The sequence below is a fragment of the Myotis daubentonii genome, chromosome 13 (assembly GCF_963259705.1).
Source record: "Myotis daubentonii chromosome 13, mMyoDau2.1, whole genome shotgun sequence".
In the NCBI taxonomy this organism is placed as follows: Eukaryota; Metazoa; Chordata; class Mammalia; order Chiroptera; family Vespertilionidae; genus Myotis; species Myotis daubentonii.
In genome coordinates this window covers 28,441,412-28,458,958 of record NC_081852.1, presented here as the reverse complement: position 1 = coordinate 28,458,958, position 17,547 = coordinate 28,441,412, and the positions used below count along the sequence as shown (strand labels likewise).

Here is a 17,547-nt window from a genome sequence, read left to right as displayed (position 1 = left end):
GACTAAAGTGCTAAAACATGAAGTATTATTGTAGCCAAGGTCAAAAATGCTTCAGTTGTCTTTTGCAATTTGGGGGAGGGGGAGGCCCAGAGGTTCGCAGAGAGGTTTGGATTTTGGAAATGGTCGCCTTCTTTCTTCAAACTGTACTTTTTTTTTTTTTTATGGTCCTGTTTATTATAGTCCAAGCTGCCTAATTATGTCACTGCTGGTTTTTGCAACTAACTTAATCCTCCTGATCCTTTATGAAACGATTCATAGACACTGAATAATGAGTCCACCGCTCCCTTGGCCCCTACAGGGGTGAGACTGATTTTTAATTTTTTATCTTTTAAAAACCACATAGCTGAAAAGTGTGGGGTTTTTGGCTAGCTAAGCAGCAGGGATATATATATGTAGGTATAGGTTCCTGTGTTTCAATATCACAGCCCAGAAATAGTGGATCATATAAACATACACTGCTCCCCCCCTCCCCACCACTCCTCTTTTATACACAGTGAGTCCCAGCCTCAAGCTTTTTTTTTTTTTTTAATAGATAAATAGAGCAGTGGCTTTCATGATTATAACTGTCCTGAATGGATTGTCTCCTTACAACATTCAATCTGTTTATGAGTATTTACTTTACATTAGCCCAGGGACCCTGCACGGCAGGAGTTTGCCTCTATTCCCCTGGGTGTCGGTGTCTCAAGTCTTACATCTGCTCTGTGATTGATGGAGCCTTGAATCCACGTTATTACTCTCTCACAAGCAGAAATCAAACAGGCTATTAACTACATTACTTCAAAGAACTGTTTCAGTACAATCTCCTTATCTTAATTGAAAGTTTCTTTGTATGGATATTTGCTACACAGATAATTTACAGGTGCCTATCAAGCATCATACTAAAGAGGTAAAATAGAAGGGGGCTTTTTGGTGAGTTTTTTTTTTTTTGTAAACACACACCATGGTGATCTATGATTTTAAAAGCCATTCACAGTATTGGACCCGCGGTTTGATTTATTACATTTTATTATGTTCATGGGGATGGTGGTGATGGTGCTGTAAAAAGGGAGGGGAGACACCCCTGGGATTCAATTTTGAAATTTACCATTCATCTGATTGCAAGACTGCAGATTTCAAACATATTCAGACCTAGATCCCTGCAATTGTTAACATCACAAAAACCTTACCGGGAGTTTGCGAGAAGAGAGATTACGCAGCATGCAGCCTAGTTCAGCGCCTACCTTGAGCAGACATAGAAACAGGGTTTCTAATTAGATAAAGTCCCTTACAGATGCTTAAAGACTAATAGCACCACAAACAGTAGAAGTTGCTTAGATGCTGTAAAGAGCTGTGTATTTTTTGAGAGATTTAATATACAATTGAGGGATACCCTCAGGCATTCTGTTGAGGTTTCCTGCACAAATGCTGCTGCATTGGTCATACAGGAAACTGACTCAGAGTCGATCTTATATATGATCTTGTCAAAATACTGCAACTCAAGTTTTTTAATATAGGATTACTTGAACTGAATATATGTATTTATGCTAACACGACAGACTAACTGAAGCCTTAGGCATCGCTCATGTATTTAAAAAAATATGTAAAATGCCCCTCAGTCAAGTCCATTCATATGTTAAAAAAATGAACAAAATGGGTTATTCTAATCAAATGTCTGCAGTATGCATCATAAAGTTAAAAAGAGAGAGAGCAGAGCGGGAGAGCTGTAATTTCTCTTTATAACCCATGTTTATAAAATAGAAAGATCAGATGAAATTTCAAGGAAGATAATTAAAGAGTGATGTGCAAGTCATAATTTGGCTAATGGAAAAGCTGGGAGACTGTGAATTGTTATATTGTCCTCCTTCATGATGCAGAGTTGTGATATTACTTTAAATTATTAAAATAGTTTTCGACATCTTTCAGAATACCGGCTGTTTGGCATGGGCTTTTATTACTTATTGTAATTGGAGGATCTGCCATTTTCTTCCGTTTATCTCTGTGTGTATAGGAACGAGATAGATCTTGCCTTTTATTACTTCCCCATGTTCTGAATCAAAAATGTGGTTTAGATAATGTTAAGTGCCCTAATTCTTACTGCAGCGGACGCAGACGTTATGAAAAGGCATAAAATTACACACAGAGGGTCTTTCCACCTCAAGTCAACTGAATATTTGTGCTCTGCCGGGCGCATTAACTTCAGCCATGTGAATATAATTTTCATTAAAGTAATCCTGTTTCAACTAGATGCTGTGACTAGAGGTGAAACGTTGCGAAAGCGTTAAAAATAGCTTACTAGTAATTTCAACATCCTGTAATTTTATCACAGATCAAGTTTCAACTGTCATACTATACAGACCTTATTCCCCATATAGTACATGTTTACTTTTTTAGCACGCCAGACCCACTTTGGAAAGATCGGTGCCAATATAATAAAATCATCGGGGGTGGGGGCTGCTGGAAGGAGTGGGAGGAGAGCGGGGGAGCGGGTGGGGGAGCGCGGGGGAAGCGAGTACACCATTTTACATCAACACTGCGAAAATGCAATCTAGCCTGGCGGAGGACCGGCAGCTGGGTCGGAGCGAGCGAGCGAGGGCTTTGCAGTCTCTGCCTGTTCCTTGTTCTGTCGCTCTTAAGTTTCTCTGTGTTTGCATAATAGCCGTGCATGCAAACCTCGCAATTCTCCAGGGCTCCAGAACAATAAATATACACATTTAAAGCCTTTATTGTCTTACGGTTCATGCCCCCGGTTTTCAACAGCTTAATTTCTTGTGGTATTTAACTAGTTGGCAAATGGATTTTTTTTTTTTTCAGTTTCAAACTATTATTGAGGAAGCTCCCCCTCCCTCTTTTGGCGGGGGAGGGAGTGGGGGTGGGGTAGGAGTCGGTATATTATTCCTGTAGCGCTGGGTTATATAAACACATTATCATTTGAGAGCGCCCTTGGCGTCCATCAGCATTGTAAACACGTACTAGTGTATATACTTCAAAATTAAAGAATGCACATGCAGAACCGGGAGCCTGAATTCATATTCCGAGCAGACTCGCTGCTCGCATTTATTGATTTATCATGCATCGTTTATTGTTCCAGTCCCTAAATGCAGTCTCTGTCCGTTCAATATTGTTGGCAAAATCCTGAGATGTGTGTGCATTGCTCACTTGTCTTTCTGGTCTTTTTATTTATTTATTTTATGCTGAGTTTTTTTTTTTTTTGCGAAGCGAACAAATGCATTAATATTTATATGTTTATATAATCGATAACCCACTTTCCCCTTCCATGTAAATAGGCATCAAAAGATAATTTAACAGATTAGCTCTCGAAAACATGGCAGTGAGGAAGCGTAATTTAACTATCAAACAAATCTACATGTCTAATAACAGCAAATCTGCTAAGGAGCATTAGAAAGAGGAGCAGCGCCCCGGAATCTCTGCAGGAAATGTTCTTTATATTAGATATATACAAGCAGGTCCTGTCAGATGCACGGCGGAGCTCGTCAACTCTCGTCTCCTCCAAAAATCTCATCAGCCGACACCCATAGGCAAGGGAGATGGGGCAGAGGGAGATCTCATCGTCACACAGTTTTGGGGTGGATTTTATTTTTACAGACCTTCCTATATGTTTTTTGCCTTGATCCATCCGCTTCCCGCCGAGATCGGACGGAGCCTTTCTCCCGGTTATGAATTTGATCAACCTACATTGGGAGGGAATCCTGCACAGTTCTGACAGGAGCTTAAAATTGAGTCGTCAGAGAAATATTAGGACATATTTTCAATCATTTTGGTGCCGAAGGGGAGGCAAGAACTCAGTTTTATATTGAGACATTACGCCGGCTGAAGACAGAGAATGTTTTTCCCTGCCAGGACCTGATGCAATCCATTCAAGCCAACAAGTTTGGAGAGAATGTTGAGTTCAATCAATTCAGAACGTCGAGATGGAGCCCAACTCACTCCAGGTATTTCGCTCTCCTCCGCTCCTCCGATCCCGGCACCCCCCGGAACCCCCCAGCCCCCCAGCTCACCCACACCTCTACACCCACCCACACCCCCCACAAACTTTTCACCAAACTTTTACCCTCTGCATCCCCCCAAATCATTTTTATTGTTTAAAAAAATCCCTGCACTGATCATACATACATAATGTAATTTTACCGCCTCCGATGGAGAAGTAGGGAGAGGTGGCGGTGGGGGGGGGGGGGGCGGAGGTTTTTTTTTAAAATTTTTTAAGGGAAGCAGAAAATTTGTGGGCTCTATTATTTTTACACCCAGCTTTATATCTGATGGCTCTTCTGTATTGAGAGTGTGGATGTCTGTGTGTAAATGTGTCTGGAAATAGATGTTTGTGCTCTGATGGCTACATTATTTATTTGGTGCTTTTTTTTTCCCCCCCTGCAGTGGGTCGGCTCACCGTGTGGCTTGCACGGACCTTACATTTTCTACAAGGCTTTTCAATTCCACCTTGAAGGCAAACCAAGAATTCTGTCCCTTGGCGACTTTTTCTTTGTAAGATGTACGCCAAAGGATCCGATTTGCATAGCGGAGCTCCAGCTGTTGTGGGAAGAGAGGACCAGCCGGCAACTTTTATCCAGCTCTAAACTTTATTTCCTCCCAGAAGATACTCCCCAGGGCAGAAATAGCGACCATGGCGAGGTGGTAAACTTATATCTCCCTCTCTTCTTTCTTTATTATTTCCCCCTCGTAATGCTTATTACAGGGCAAGCTTGAAAATACTGTATTCACTTCTGCAGGCGAGCAGGATCGACTCCTTTTTTAAAGGGGTAGCGCCACTAGCTGGGGCTCGAGTATTTTGCCATTGTCAGAGTTTGGCTGTCAGCTTTACAAAGAGGATCCAACTGCTGATTTTAGTCAAGATCAGATAACTTGTTCGAGAAGGGTTTTGTTCAAGGATATGTGTGTGTGTGCGTGTGTGTGTGTGTGTGCGTGTGTGTGTGTGTGTGTTCGCTTTCCTGCTACTGCCCCCTAAACATCACAAGCTTTTTATATATGTATAATTTTTTTTTTTTTTTTTGCCTTTTGAAAACGTACCTTCGCGTCTGGCTCGGTCGGGGCTGGGTGGGTTTCTTTCGGTGGGTTTCGATATTGTTCACGTTTTTTTATGTTTTTTTGGGGGGGGGTAAGTAAGTATTTGATATGTTTAAGAGGGCGGAAATTACGAAATGGAGGCAGAGTGAGATCAAAAGCTATTGAGTTGGCAAAGACGTGTTGAATAAAGTGATAAATGACAGGTACTGGAATAATACATTCAAATAACTTGCAGATCTGCCCGGGCGGATTTCAAAGCGGTCGTGTAACCGGCACAAACACGTTAAGCATTAACAACTATCTCTCGCCCCCACCCCCTCCCCCTCGGACAAGCCATTTGATGTTCTGGTTTCCAATTACTCCACGCCAAGTGGACGTCTTCCAGCGCAATCTGTGGGGATGTGTGGGACGGGGACCGGGAAGGGCAGGGGTGTGTGCTCGCCCACTGGCCCCCGTGGGCTCGGCGTCCTCGGTGCCCAGACGGCGCTCCTGGGGAGGGTGCGGAGGGCCGAGCCTCCCCGGCACGTTTCTGGGCGGCCGCGGGGGCGCTCGCCGCGCTCCCGGGAGAACGCCGAGGTGAGCCCGCTGTCACCCGGCGCCGGGGCGGTCGCCTCCCTCGGGCTCTGTCCTTTGCTCTGTGCCCGCAGTTCTGCGAGCTCCCGGTGTCCGCTGACCGACCTCCGCGCCCTGGTACCTACCCGGGGAACTATTTTGGGGAGTGTGTGCCCACGGTGCGGCGGGGAGGAAGGGCGCAGCGCCGCCTGGCAAGGCTTTGTGTTGCCCAGGCGAGAGCAGGGTAATCAAACTGAGACTTTTGAGGGCAGCTAGCTCTGTGCCAGGCTCTCGAGCTTTCGAGGTAGGTGTAAGGATCTTTTTGTTAAATGAATGGTTCCCCGTGTAACTCCGCCCGGAGCTGGGAGCTGCCTGCCAGTCCTTCCAGAATTCCGTGGTCGGATGGAGTGGATGGTACTTTTGGCATCACCAGTCCACTCCCTCTCTCCAGGATCGAATTACCCATCAGTGGGCATTGCCGGTTAATTACCGGAGTTCGTCAAGAACGTTCTCCCTCCGAGATCTGCCTCTTCGAGAATAAGCCCCGCCCTCCTCTCAGAACACCTCCCCCTTCCCCCCCCTCACCCCCCGCCCTCCAGGGCCAGCTTAGGGTTTTAAATGTTCACGTTTCCCGACGTCTGCCTGCAGTTTTATAAAGGTGTTGTTTGCAAATGCTGTGAAAAATCCTGCAACCTACCAACAGGTTGAGCTCTTTCCCCCTCCCGAGGTCTAGCTCGACCCCTCCCCAGACCCAACTTTCCTGCGCAGCTGTCTTCCTCCTCCCCCGCCCCCCCCCCCTCCTGATTTCTTATTTGCTTTTCAAATTTATTACTTCAACATGGCCTGTGATCTGGAAAAGGGAAGGATTAAATATCCAGAAAAGAGCTGGTGCCTAATAGACTTCTGACTAAACCCAGAAGGAAATTATTCAGTGTTTTATGGGATATTTTGTGGTCACTTTTTTTTTTTATTTTTGAATTGAAATTGGAAAAAATTTTAAAGACCCCACTTGGCCCGGTTTTAATTTCTGTTGGTGTAATTAAATAGTGAATTCTGATTTAAGAATAAAAGCCAATAATTTTAGCGGAAGGTTGCATCTGTTAGAACTGCTGATATTAAATAGATGTATTTTTAAATACACGGTTTTAAAAAAATATTGTTCATTATGGGAAAATGAAAGGGAACCATTGTAATGATCTGTGTATTTTGTTACTGCTATATAAGCCATACCTGAGAAAATTAATCTTGCCATTTAAAAGTAAACTCTAGGGGATTTGGGGAGGGAGATGGCTCTATTTATAATCCTCAGCTGCATATACATCGTCTAATATTATGCATGATTTGTTTTTTAATGCTAACACGGCTGGTAATTAGCTGTATGATTATACTTGTATATTTCATTAGGACTTGGGCTGATGTCATTGTGAATTATTCAGCCATATTAAAACAATTTTCAATTGAGATAATGACACGCCTCAAAATTATGCAAATGCAGGCTGCATTGTGCAAAATAATTATGACAAATGTAAAGCAGGTAGAAAGTTTCCCAATGCAGATCGGTTTTCCACCCGGGTGATGTCATTTTCCCCCTGGCCTAAGTTAGTCATTCATTAGCAGAATAGCAGCAGCCGCCTCTGGAGGAGAGCCTACAGAAACCAGCACTTACTGCTGGCACCTAGAGGGGGCAACAGGGCCCTCTCATTAAGAAATTTGCTTTGTTTTCACTTACCCCATTAACTTGTTTATATACAGTGAAATGATTTTTATTATGGATTTTGAATAGTTTTGAATGATGCATTTGCCATTTGCAACGTATAACTGAAAGAGAAAGGTTTCTTGGTGATGTGCATTGTTACTTGGAGAGAATGTTCAGCACATTTAATCAGCCAGTACAGTTTATTTTAAGTAACCAAATGGAGGTTAATAATTTCCTGATTGAGCTGACATCAGCATCCATTTCGAAAGGACAGCCAGGACTCAGTATGCTTTTTTGGCTTAAGAGAACCAGTCTGTCTTTTTATGATTTCTTGAAGTGTAAATACGTCAGTTCTAAAAGCAGGAAAATTTTCATTGTGCAGAGATGACAAATAGCATCCCTGTGTGCTTTTGCTATGATCGGCAAAGGGCTTTTCTGACGGCTATTTTCTTACTGACCTTTGTAATAGTTGTATGAGGCTGGATAGGCAGGATTGTGTTTGCCCATTTTACAGATGTAGACAAAAGCTTGCGGAGTTTATATGGTTTGTCAAAGGTTGCCGGGCTAGAAACTAGGCCTTTTTAAGCGTTAGGGCTGGTTTTTTATTTTTCCACTGAAACCAGAGCTTGAGTACATCAGATTATGTTCTAGAAGTGCGTACTAATGTGAACAATTTCTTAAACATTTTGAACTATGACTGGTTAATCAGCTTTGCCAAAGGTCACCAGATATTTAGGTGGCAGAACCATTTTTATTCTATAAAGTTCAGCTAATTCTAGCCAGTGGTCTATAACAAGAACAGTTACATTTTAATAACACTATTAATAACCATTAATACTTTATTATTAGTTTTAATAATTATGATAATGAGTTGCATGCTTATATACATTGCTGCCTTCATTTACTTCCAGAAAGAGTCACATCTTGATTCTGCAACTTACTATTTATATGATTATTGAATAATCATAAACACTCTGAGCCTCAGTTTTTTCAGCAACAAAATGGGAGCAATAATAAGGTTGACTGTGGATTGTTATATGAAGAGGCATCGTATTGGCAAAAGTACTATATACACTGTAAATTCCTTAAATAAATAGAAAAGAGTTATGATTATGGTGACCTTTATTCTAGATATTTTTAATTTATAAACAATAAACATAATAATATTTATGTCTATGTGGAGTTTCCTGGGCCTAATCATGTTTTAAATGATCATGAAAGTGAATAGCAAGGCCATATGCAAGAGTGAAGTGTCTTCAGTAATTACCCACAATTGCCACATTCAGCCAGTAGCTCTTCAGAGGAGGAAAATGGCAAAGTAGGCGGGTAATTGGTTCTGTTACTGGGTATAACTTCTGATTACATTCATTTTCAAATTGCCAAGTGCTTGATCTATTGGCAATATACCCTCTTAAAATAGGTGGATGTGCAAGCATGGATTTCAGCCTGACAGTCCATGGCTGAATTCTGTAAGGTTTGCTGGTAATCTGCAACAGTGAGTGTACATGAGTAAACTAATGATGTCCGGGCGTCAAGATCAAGCACATTTGGGCATTATAGATTCTGGCACAGAGGCAGGATTTCTAAAAGTGATTTGATTCTCAGCCTCACCATGGGTTAAAAACAGTTTAAAATGCATACTCTGGAGCCAGCTATTGAAATTAGCTCAAAGCCCTGGCCGAGTAACTCAGTTGGTTAGAGCATCATCCCCATATGCCAAGGTTGTGGATTCGATCCCCCATCAGGATACATACAAGGATCAACCAACGGATCCATAAATAAGTAGGACAAATTGATCTATCTATCTATCTATCTATCTCCCCCTTCCTCTCTCCAACTAAATTTAAAAATTTTAAAAATTAAATTTACTCAATTAGAATCTCTGGAATTGGGGTCCGGGATTCTGCTTTTTAAACAGTTTCACTCTAGCTGTGTGATCTTGGGCAAATTTTAAACTTCCTGTGCCTCAGTTTTCTCTTCCATAAAATGGGAATATAGTACCTACTTCTTAGGATTATTTGAAAGATTTAAACAAGTTAATACATGTAAAGTGCTTACAATGGAGGTTGGCACATAGTAGATTTTTCAATAATGTCATTATTGTTTTCATTAACATTAGTGTTATTGTTGTCATTGAAGTTTGAAATCACTAACACAGACCCTCCTAAAGAAAACTTTTCTCTGAAAGGATGGCATCTAGGTTAGTTTGCTAGAATATGTAGCTAATTCAGATCCCCCCAAATCAGGTTGGCTTTCACCTATATGGTGGGTTTAGTTGTGTTACCAAAATAAAAGGCTCCATAAGGATTTACATTTTAGTATTGATGAATGCTGACAACTGGATTTTAAAAAATATTGACTGATTGTATCACAACTGGGGTTAGGTAGACACATTCTGAAATCTAGGAGGTGCTGGATTGGCCTTGCTCTAAGTGTGAATGGTCATTCAGTCTCTGGTCTGTATCCATGTGGCTGAGTTTTTAGAGATTTCTGAGCCTCTTCAGTGACCTCATTAGCCTTGGACATTTTCTTTAATTTGAGCCTCAGTTTCTTCTTCTCGAAAATGAATTCAATGATCTCTACTTTGATGAAAGAATCCTATATAATAAAAGGGCAATATGTAAATTGACCCTGAGGCAGAAGGACTGGTGGCTATGACACGCACTGACCACCAGGGGCAGACGCTCAACGCAGGAGCTACCCCCGGTGACCAGTGCGTTCCCACAGGGGGAGCTCTGCTCAGCCAGAAGCTGGGCTGATGGCTGCAAGTGCAGCGGCGGTGGTGGGAGCCTCTCCAGCCTCCTCCCCAGCCTTCATAGTGCTAAGGATGTCCGACTATGGCTTAGGCCCTAAGCCGCAGTTGGACACCCCCCAAGGGCTCCCAGGCTGCCAGAGGGCACAGGCCAGGCTAAGGCACCACCCCCATACCCACTGCAGGAATTTTCATGCACCAGGCCTCTAGTTAGAAATAATAATGAAAAGAGCCTGGCAACATAGTACTTCTACAGGATAGCTCAGCTAATTATAGATGGAGCTATAATAGTTATTATTTACTTTCAGTAGTGATTTTAAGAGAAGGAATATATTTACTCTCTGACAGGCAGAGTCTTTAGTACTAGGGTGAGAACTAATGAGTTATATGGAGAGAATTTATTGGATAGTGACACGAATTAGCAGACTAATAATGCCTGAGGGTCAAATCTGGTCCACTCTCTGTTTTTGTAAATAAAGTTTTATTGGAACATAGTCAGACTCATTTGTTTATGTATTGTTTATAGCTGCTCTCAGACTACAGAGGCAGAGTTGAGTAGTTGTGACAGTGACCATATGGCCCACACAGTGGAAAACATTTACTATTTGGTCCCTTACAGAAAGTTTGCTGACCTATGGGGTTAATCCAAAATAAGGAATGTGACTGTGTACCTATTTCTCTTTCCTACTTGAGTTTGAAGCAAGATCCAGTAATTTAAGAAATAATTTAACATTACTATGTCAAAAACATTTACAAATACAAAACTGTATTTCGACATTGGATCTAGGATGTTAACATATGAGAGCCAGTAGGCTAGTAAGAAGTTATATTTTGTATGATGAAGATCCTACCTCTAGCCAATGTTGGTATCATCTATCTTGAGTTAATAAAAAACTACTTGTTGAATGCTCAGTGCTCTCCAAGTACAGAGACAGATGCAAAACAAAATAAGTTCATCAATCTTGATGGAGAGATGAGTTTTTTAAAATGTAAAAGCAATATAAGATGCTGTATCACATGTCGGTGAATTATGCTGATAATACAACCAGTATGCATTCAAAGGAAGACTCACTATCTGCATGTTTTTGGAAAAATAATGTATTTAGCTCCTCAGGTGTGGTTGAAGACCTAGTATGTGCTGGACTATAGGATATAGAGATAAAGGAGAATGTCCCCAGCCCTCAAAGAGCTCATAGCCTAGCCCCATGGATGATAGTGGTCACAGAAAAGCTGTCAGACTCTTTGTGTTCCCTAGTTAAAGTGGGAGATTAACTAAAGTCACTATTTGTAGCCTTTCAAGGTCTTTCCAGAAACTAGGAAGCGATATCTTCATCTGTGAAGTCTCATTCATTCCATGCATATTTATAGAGCACCTGGTTTGTGCCAGAGCCTGTACTAGGCCCTTGGGATACAGCAGTGATCAAGACAGACAGAAACCCATGCCCTCAGGGAGCTTACAGTTCCACTGTGGCTTTTAACCTCCCATGGACTGTGCATTGAATAAATGCTTGTCTGTGTTCTTTCCCTTTGCCTTCCCTATAGTGCTGTTCTCAGAAGCAGAGGGTTGTACCTTTTTAACTTCTTGGTCCCTCCACAGTATTCAGTGCTACTCACTGAGTATTTATTGAATGACTAACAAAATAATTAAAATGCCTTCTTCCCACAGCCTGCTTTCTTTAAGTTTGGTCCAATTTCTTTCTGGCAGGGGGTCTATGATCAGTCATTCATATGTGGGCCAGCTCCAGCACTCCATCTCACACTTTCCTTTCTTCTTTCTCTTCTAAAGTCCATAGTCATTTTGCATCATGGGATGTGAAAAAAAGTGAGAAGGTGGTTGTTGTTTTTCAGAAGCCTACCAGAGAAATTAGTAAATATTTGGGACTGAATGATCAGGCTAGAGCCAGCATCTCTCTCTCTCTCTCTCTCTCTCTCTCTCTCTCTCTCTCTCTCTCTCTCTCTCTCTCTTTGAGTGCTTTTCCAATCTCCAGCCATCAGCCCCTAAAATGTCAGGGCTTTGGGCTGGCAATCTATAAAAAGACTAGACTTTCGGAAAGAAGAGCCACTCCTCACCTGAGTGTTGGTTGGCAGTTCCTATGAGCCAGCATGTTCTTCAGACTGATTGCCTTAAACTGTTTGATAGTGAGTCAAAATTGTAAGCAATAGTCTCTCTTGACATTTAGAATGTCAGGCACATACTAAGGAAATGTTATTTTTATGAAGTACATGAGTCCATACATGTAAATACTTCGTTATTAATTATTAATAAAGCATACCATTGTTCATAGTGGCATCTAGTGATACATGACTCAAGCTCATTTATCAAAGTCTAGTTTCAACCAATATCCAGAATATAATTGCTTGAATCAAATGCATTTGCTTGTCATTTTTTTTTATAGCCAGGGTAGTTGGATATTTGCCATCTTCTACTCAGAATAATATTGTAGCTAGTGATTACCCGTTGGCTTGGCTTTTAAGGGAATTTAAAACAAATTTATCGATTGTTGGTTTAAGGATTCAATTGCCTCTCATAAATGTGGTCATGGATCCAGCATTTCTTAAAAACTCTGTTTCCATATATAACTCCCTCGCACAAGGATTGCTTTTTGCAGCCACACTGTGTTCTTCTCCATCTTGCTAGAGATTAGAACCAGGGTCTTAGCCTTTAGAGAGCATGGCTCACATCCTGGGCTGTGAATGTCTGTATTGACAACACATTTCAAATGTGCAGATGATGATTATTATTGAAATGGTTCTTTAGAATCATGCTAATGGCATCAATCTCCCAGCACATACTTGCGTAAATTAATTCTGCTTTTAAAATCAGATGCACTGTTAGCAGCGTTAAAGATGGAGATTTGACATTTACCACCCAGGCGAGGATGGGTGGTTTAATTGCATGAATTTTCTGTAGAATCTTTTTGGCTGCATAAATAGTCCTACAGTGCTGTGTGTCCTTGCCCAAGTGACCATCAAGCTCACAGTCCCATCTCCACCCATGTGCCATAGTGAGAAAAACAGGGGGTGGAGGCAACGTGTTGCTAGTTAATCTAGTGGCCCCATAAACATCTTTCCCCCTACCTTTTTCCGCTCTCATGACTCCAAGTACAGCCCAGCTGGGAAACACACCCCCTCCTTCCCACAGTTGAGTTCCAGCCCGATCAGTGGCACTAAACATTAAACTCTTGTCTTTGAGAATAATAGGCTTTGCTTTCTACACCCTCAAGCATGTTGAACTACTGTGCAGGCTGGAAAATAAAAATGTTCTAATTGTGTCTTTTAAATAAGCATAGGAGTGAATTAATTAGACCATATTTTGTCTTTAGTTGCTTAGTTACACAATAGTATTCCTGAGCACGAGTAAGATAAATTGGCTCTTTTTGTGCTGCCTGTCCCTTAATCATAATTATTGTATTGCTTAGGAGAGTAAAGCATACATAGATTTTGAATTTTTTATTAATAGTCAAAAATATGCATATGATATATAAAGTATATGCTGTTCAACCTGTTTTATATGCTTTTATGTGGGAAGAAGTTTTATTGTGGTGGTAACATTTGCATTAGCTGCTCAAAGATGTAGTTCTGGGAAATACATAATTGAAATGTTTTTGAATTGCTTTTTCTGGCCTTTTCAATCTTATTCAAAATAATAGTGCCTCCAGTCCTGGAGCAGTCATTCTCATTTGATTTAACATCTTTCTTTGCACTGCATGTGCAGCGCCCAGTTTTAACCCTGCAAAGTCTAGACGGGGTTCTGTGTGAGTCATAGGCCTCATACATTACACCTTGTGTTTTGGGGCTCACACTGTCCAGGGTGAGGGGTATTGGGGGGGGGCGGGCTCAGAGCGCCTACATCCCACAGACATTACTCCAGTGCCCTTTGCTCTTGGCACGCTTCCACATTCCTTGCAGAAGGCTCCAGGGTTAGAGATCATAAGAGTTTGTTTTAGCTTGTCTTCTGGGGTCTTTCAAAATAGGATGTTGCTACTGGAACTTGGGTTTCCAGCCCCCTACCCCCACCCGTCCACTCCACCAAGGAGGCCAGGAAGACTTGGACAGCTTGATATAGTTATTGAACAATGGGAGAGTCTGGCTTAAGACCCAGGGTGCATGCTGGGTAAATGTATGTGAAAATTGACCCCATTGTTCTGTTGTATTTGAAAAGCAAGTAAATTATTTACAGATATTTGCTAATTAAAGCACATGTTGTTTTACCAGCACAAAAGAACACTGTATAACTGGAGACAAAGAAGAACTAAGTGCGAATAATTTAAACTTGCTAATTCTGTATAGTTTTTTAAGGGAGGAATATGTTTTTAAATAAGTATATGTAGATATATATTACAGTGGGTATATGTGTATACATATAGTGTGCGTGTGTGGGGGGGGAGGGGTGTTGGTTGGATTTTTGGTTGTTTTAGCCCCTATAAGGGAAGCCTTGCATGCTACAGAGAAAACAGTCCAAATTACCATCCAGTTATTTGTCACTAGACCTGTCCTAACCCCCCAGTGGAGCAATGGAGATAGAAATCATTTTGACAGAATACTCTCTTCCCTTTGGTCTGAGCGTTGCTTGCCATCATCTAGTTTGAGCTCAGCTCAGAGTACCATTGAAAAAAAGGAAACGAGTCAGATCTTGTACCAGAGAATAAACATCTCGTCACTCTTTATCTTGTCCTCAGGCTTTCCTCAATGCCAGGCCCAGTTTAGTTGTTTTTCTTCTCTGACTACCCAACTTGGGCTGGCTTTGTTCCGGTTGGAAATTTGCATTGGAGAATGAAGACCACGGCCATGCACCAAGGCAGGGAAGGTTGCTTATAGCATTCTCTGAGATATCCTGGCTTGGAAGTCGGCATATTCACGGGTGCAGTTGGTGCCTCTGGCTCTGCCATCTGCACAGGTACATTTGTTTTTAGGCATGAATGGCCAGAGATTGTTAATAAAGATGATCAAGAAGACTTGCCACGGTGGTCTCAGGAAAATGCTCTTGTCTAATTTGCCTTGGGCATCTTAATAGACTCATGATTTACAAGATCAGAGAGATGGAAGAGAATGGGTCCCGCACCCTTTATTTCATAGATGCAGAGACTAATGTTGGCCATGTGCTCAGAGCTAGTGAGTGATGATTAGAACTAGAACCCAGCACCTTCAGGCTTCTTTTAGTTCTTTATTTATTCAGCGTCTGGTTCTTGAAAGCCTCCATCCTGCTCTCTAGGAACTTGCAGTCACATCGGCAGTTGACTGATACACAGATAAATCAGTAATAATTCTGTGCACTTGTGTAATGAAATGTTTGAAGGGGCTCTTTGAATCCCATGACTCCCGCAGCAGGCACACGGTGCCTCTTGCACATTTTTCAAGAGAGTGTGCTCAGGCCCAGTCCCTCCCGAGCACCTTCTGTGTGCAGGCCAGCACTGGCCCTGGAGAGACAGAGGTGGGAAACCTGGCAGATCCTGCCTTCATGGAACTGCCTTTGGGTGGGGAGCACACACATGATTAATCAAACTATCACAAATAAATGGTTGATTTTTGTGATGCGGTCACTGTGATGAAGAGAAAATACAGAGACCTATGATGGGGTGTCTGATCTCATTGGGAAGGTCTGTGGAGGCATTCTAGAAGAAATAATGTTTGAACTTAGGTCTAAAGACATTCTGGTGAAGATTGGGAAGAGGTCCTTTGGCAAGATGTGGAAGTGGGAGCAGTCTCCCTTCAGCATGATTTCTGGGCTGAGCCTAATCTTGGTGAATTCAGTAAACAGATCACAGATGCCTTCTGGTGCCGACTGGTTGTACCTAGATGTCATTGAGACACCTAGATAGCATCTTCAGAGCTGATTTACATTGTCTGGCTAAGGAGATGGTAGAAAATAGAGGTCAGCAAGGCCTTTAGGCCAAATCTGGCCTGCTGCCTGTTTTGTAAATAAAGTTTTATTAGCACACAGCCAAGCCCAGTTGTTCACAATTTGTCTCTGACCACCTTCACATTATAGTAGCAGCAGACACACAGAGCCTAACATTTTGGCTCTTCACAGAAAAATGATTGCCTGACCTCTGGTCTAAAAATAGCTTCATATGTGACCTTTTATTTATTTCTCATAGCAATAATACTATGAGATGATATGGTCAGAAATGTCATCCAGAATTGCCAAATCTTTCCATTTTTCCAGAGAAGTGCCAGAAATCCATATTTCTGTGTGAATTTAGTTGATAATTCAATCCAGTTAGATAAACAACAGCACGCCACTTGGTCGGTCAAACAAAACGTCTTCAGTCTAGCTGTGGCCCACAGGCTACCTTACAGTTTTGAGGGCAAAGCTTTGGATTATTACAGTTTTAAAATTTTCTCATTATCTGGCTCACTTTCTGTAAATAGAGCAACAGGAGCCTGTTGGTCCTGAAGGGGCAGCAAAGAAAGGAGAAGGGGCAGCCGGGCAGCCGAGCAGACGAAGCTCTTCACAGTTCTGTCTAGTGCAAGTCCCAGAGTTTGGAGGGACAGAAAGAAAGGATGTGCAAGGAAAGCGGGTTTCTGTTCTAGGGCCCTCAGGCGGGCCTCACGGAGGAGAGTCCAGAGACTGAGATGTGGAAAGAAGTATGTGAGTAGGAAGGTGGCTTGTAAGCCATGCTGAAGGTGTCCCGGAGAAGAGGAGCTTGTAAACAGGCTCTTGAAACCAACTAGGACAGGGGTGGGCAACCCCTGGCACGCGTGCCAAACATGGCACGCCAGTAACTTTTGCTGGCACACGAAACCCTCTCTTATAATCTTCCATTTACAATTTTTTTCTTAATATCAACTTTTTTATTTTTCAGATAAATTCAGTGTAGGTGCATCTTAGATAAATAAGTAATTTTACATAATAAGTTATCTTAAAGACCATAGACATGGATTGACGAGAGAGGGGAAGAGCAATTTCTATGCCTCTGCCTTAACTCTCCCTGCCTTCCTAGATCCGACCAGTGTTTTGGTTTCATCCACATACGCTTGTGAATCTTTGTTCTCAGTGATGAATTTTGTTAAGTCTCATAATAGGAGTAGCCTGATGGATGAAAGTAGTAGCTCGTGCATATCTCTGAAGGTCACGAAATATAAACCTGATGTAAAATCTGTTATCAGTGATACAGCAGCAAAAGTCCCACTGATAATATCAAATGGAGTCATAAAGTTTTCTGTCGGACTATCGGTGTACATGTATACATTAAAAAATAAATGTGTCATCATCGTATACTGTGTTTTTGTCGCTCAAATGAATTTTATTATTTCTTCAAGGTTCTTCACATACGTACACCTTAAGAGATATCAAGTAGGCGTAACATGTTCTCAAAAAATTAGGGTTGGCACACAGAAGAATTTTGAGTCAGAGATTTTGCTGGTTTTGGCGCGTACTCACAAAAAGGTTGCCCACCCTTGAACTAGGACTTTCATGGGTGGAGGTGTTTGAAGAATGAGGGGGAGAAAGGGGGAAATCCTAGGCAGAAGAATCCATAGGCAAATAGGAAGGACATAATACTGGAAATGTGGCCTGCATTCAACAAGA

The 17,547-nt window shown here is 41.8% G+C and overlaps 1 protein-coding gene across 2 annotated transcripts in view; it reads left to right on the top strand.

Annotated features, from left to right (window-relative positions):
* Positions 1-3,774: 3,774 nt before the first annotated feature.
* Positions 3,775-17,547, top strand: part of ARID5B (AT-rich interaction domain 5B) — a 177,853-nt gene continuing 164,080 nt past the window's right edge. The window contains exons 1-2 of one of the 2 annotated variants that reach the window (XM_059662612.1): positions 3,775-3,929; positions 4,369-4,623. In XM_059662612.1, coding sequence (XP_059518595.1) covers positions 3,909-3,929; positions 4,369-4,623 — 276 coding nt within the window. In that variant the 5' untranslated portion in view covers positions 3,775-3,908. Of the gene's footprint in view, positions 3,930-4,368; positions 4,624-5,400; positions 5,707-17,547 lie in introns of those variants that run through there. The other variant, XM_059662611.1, reaches the window with a different exon arrangement.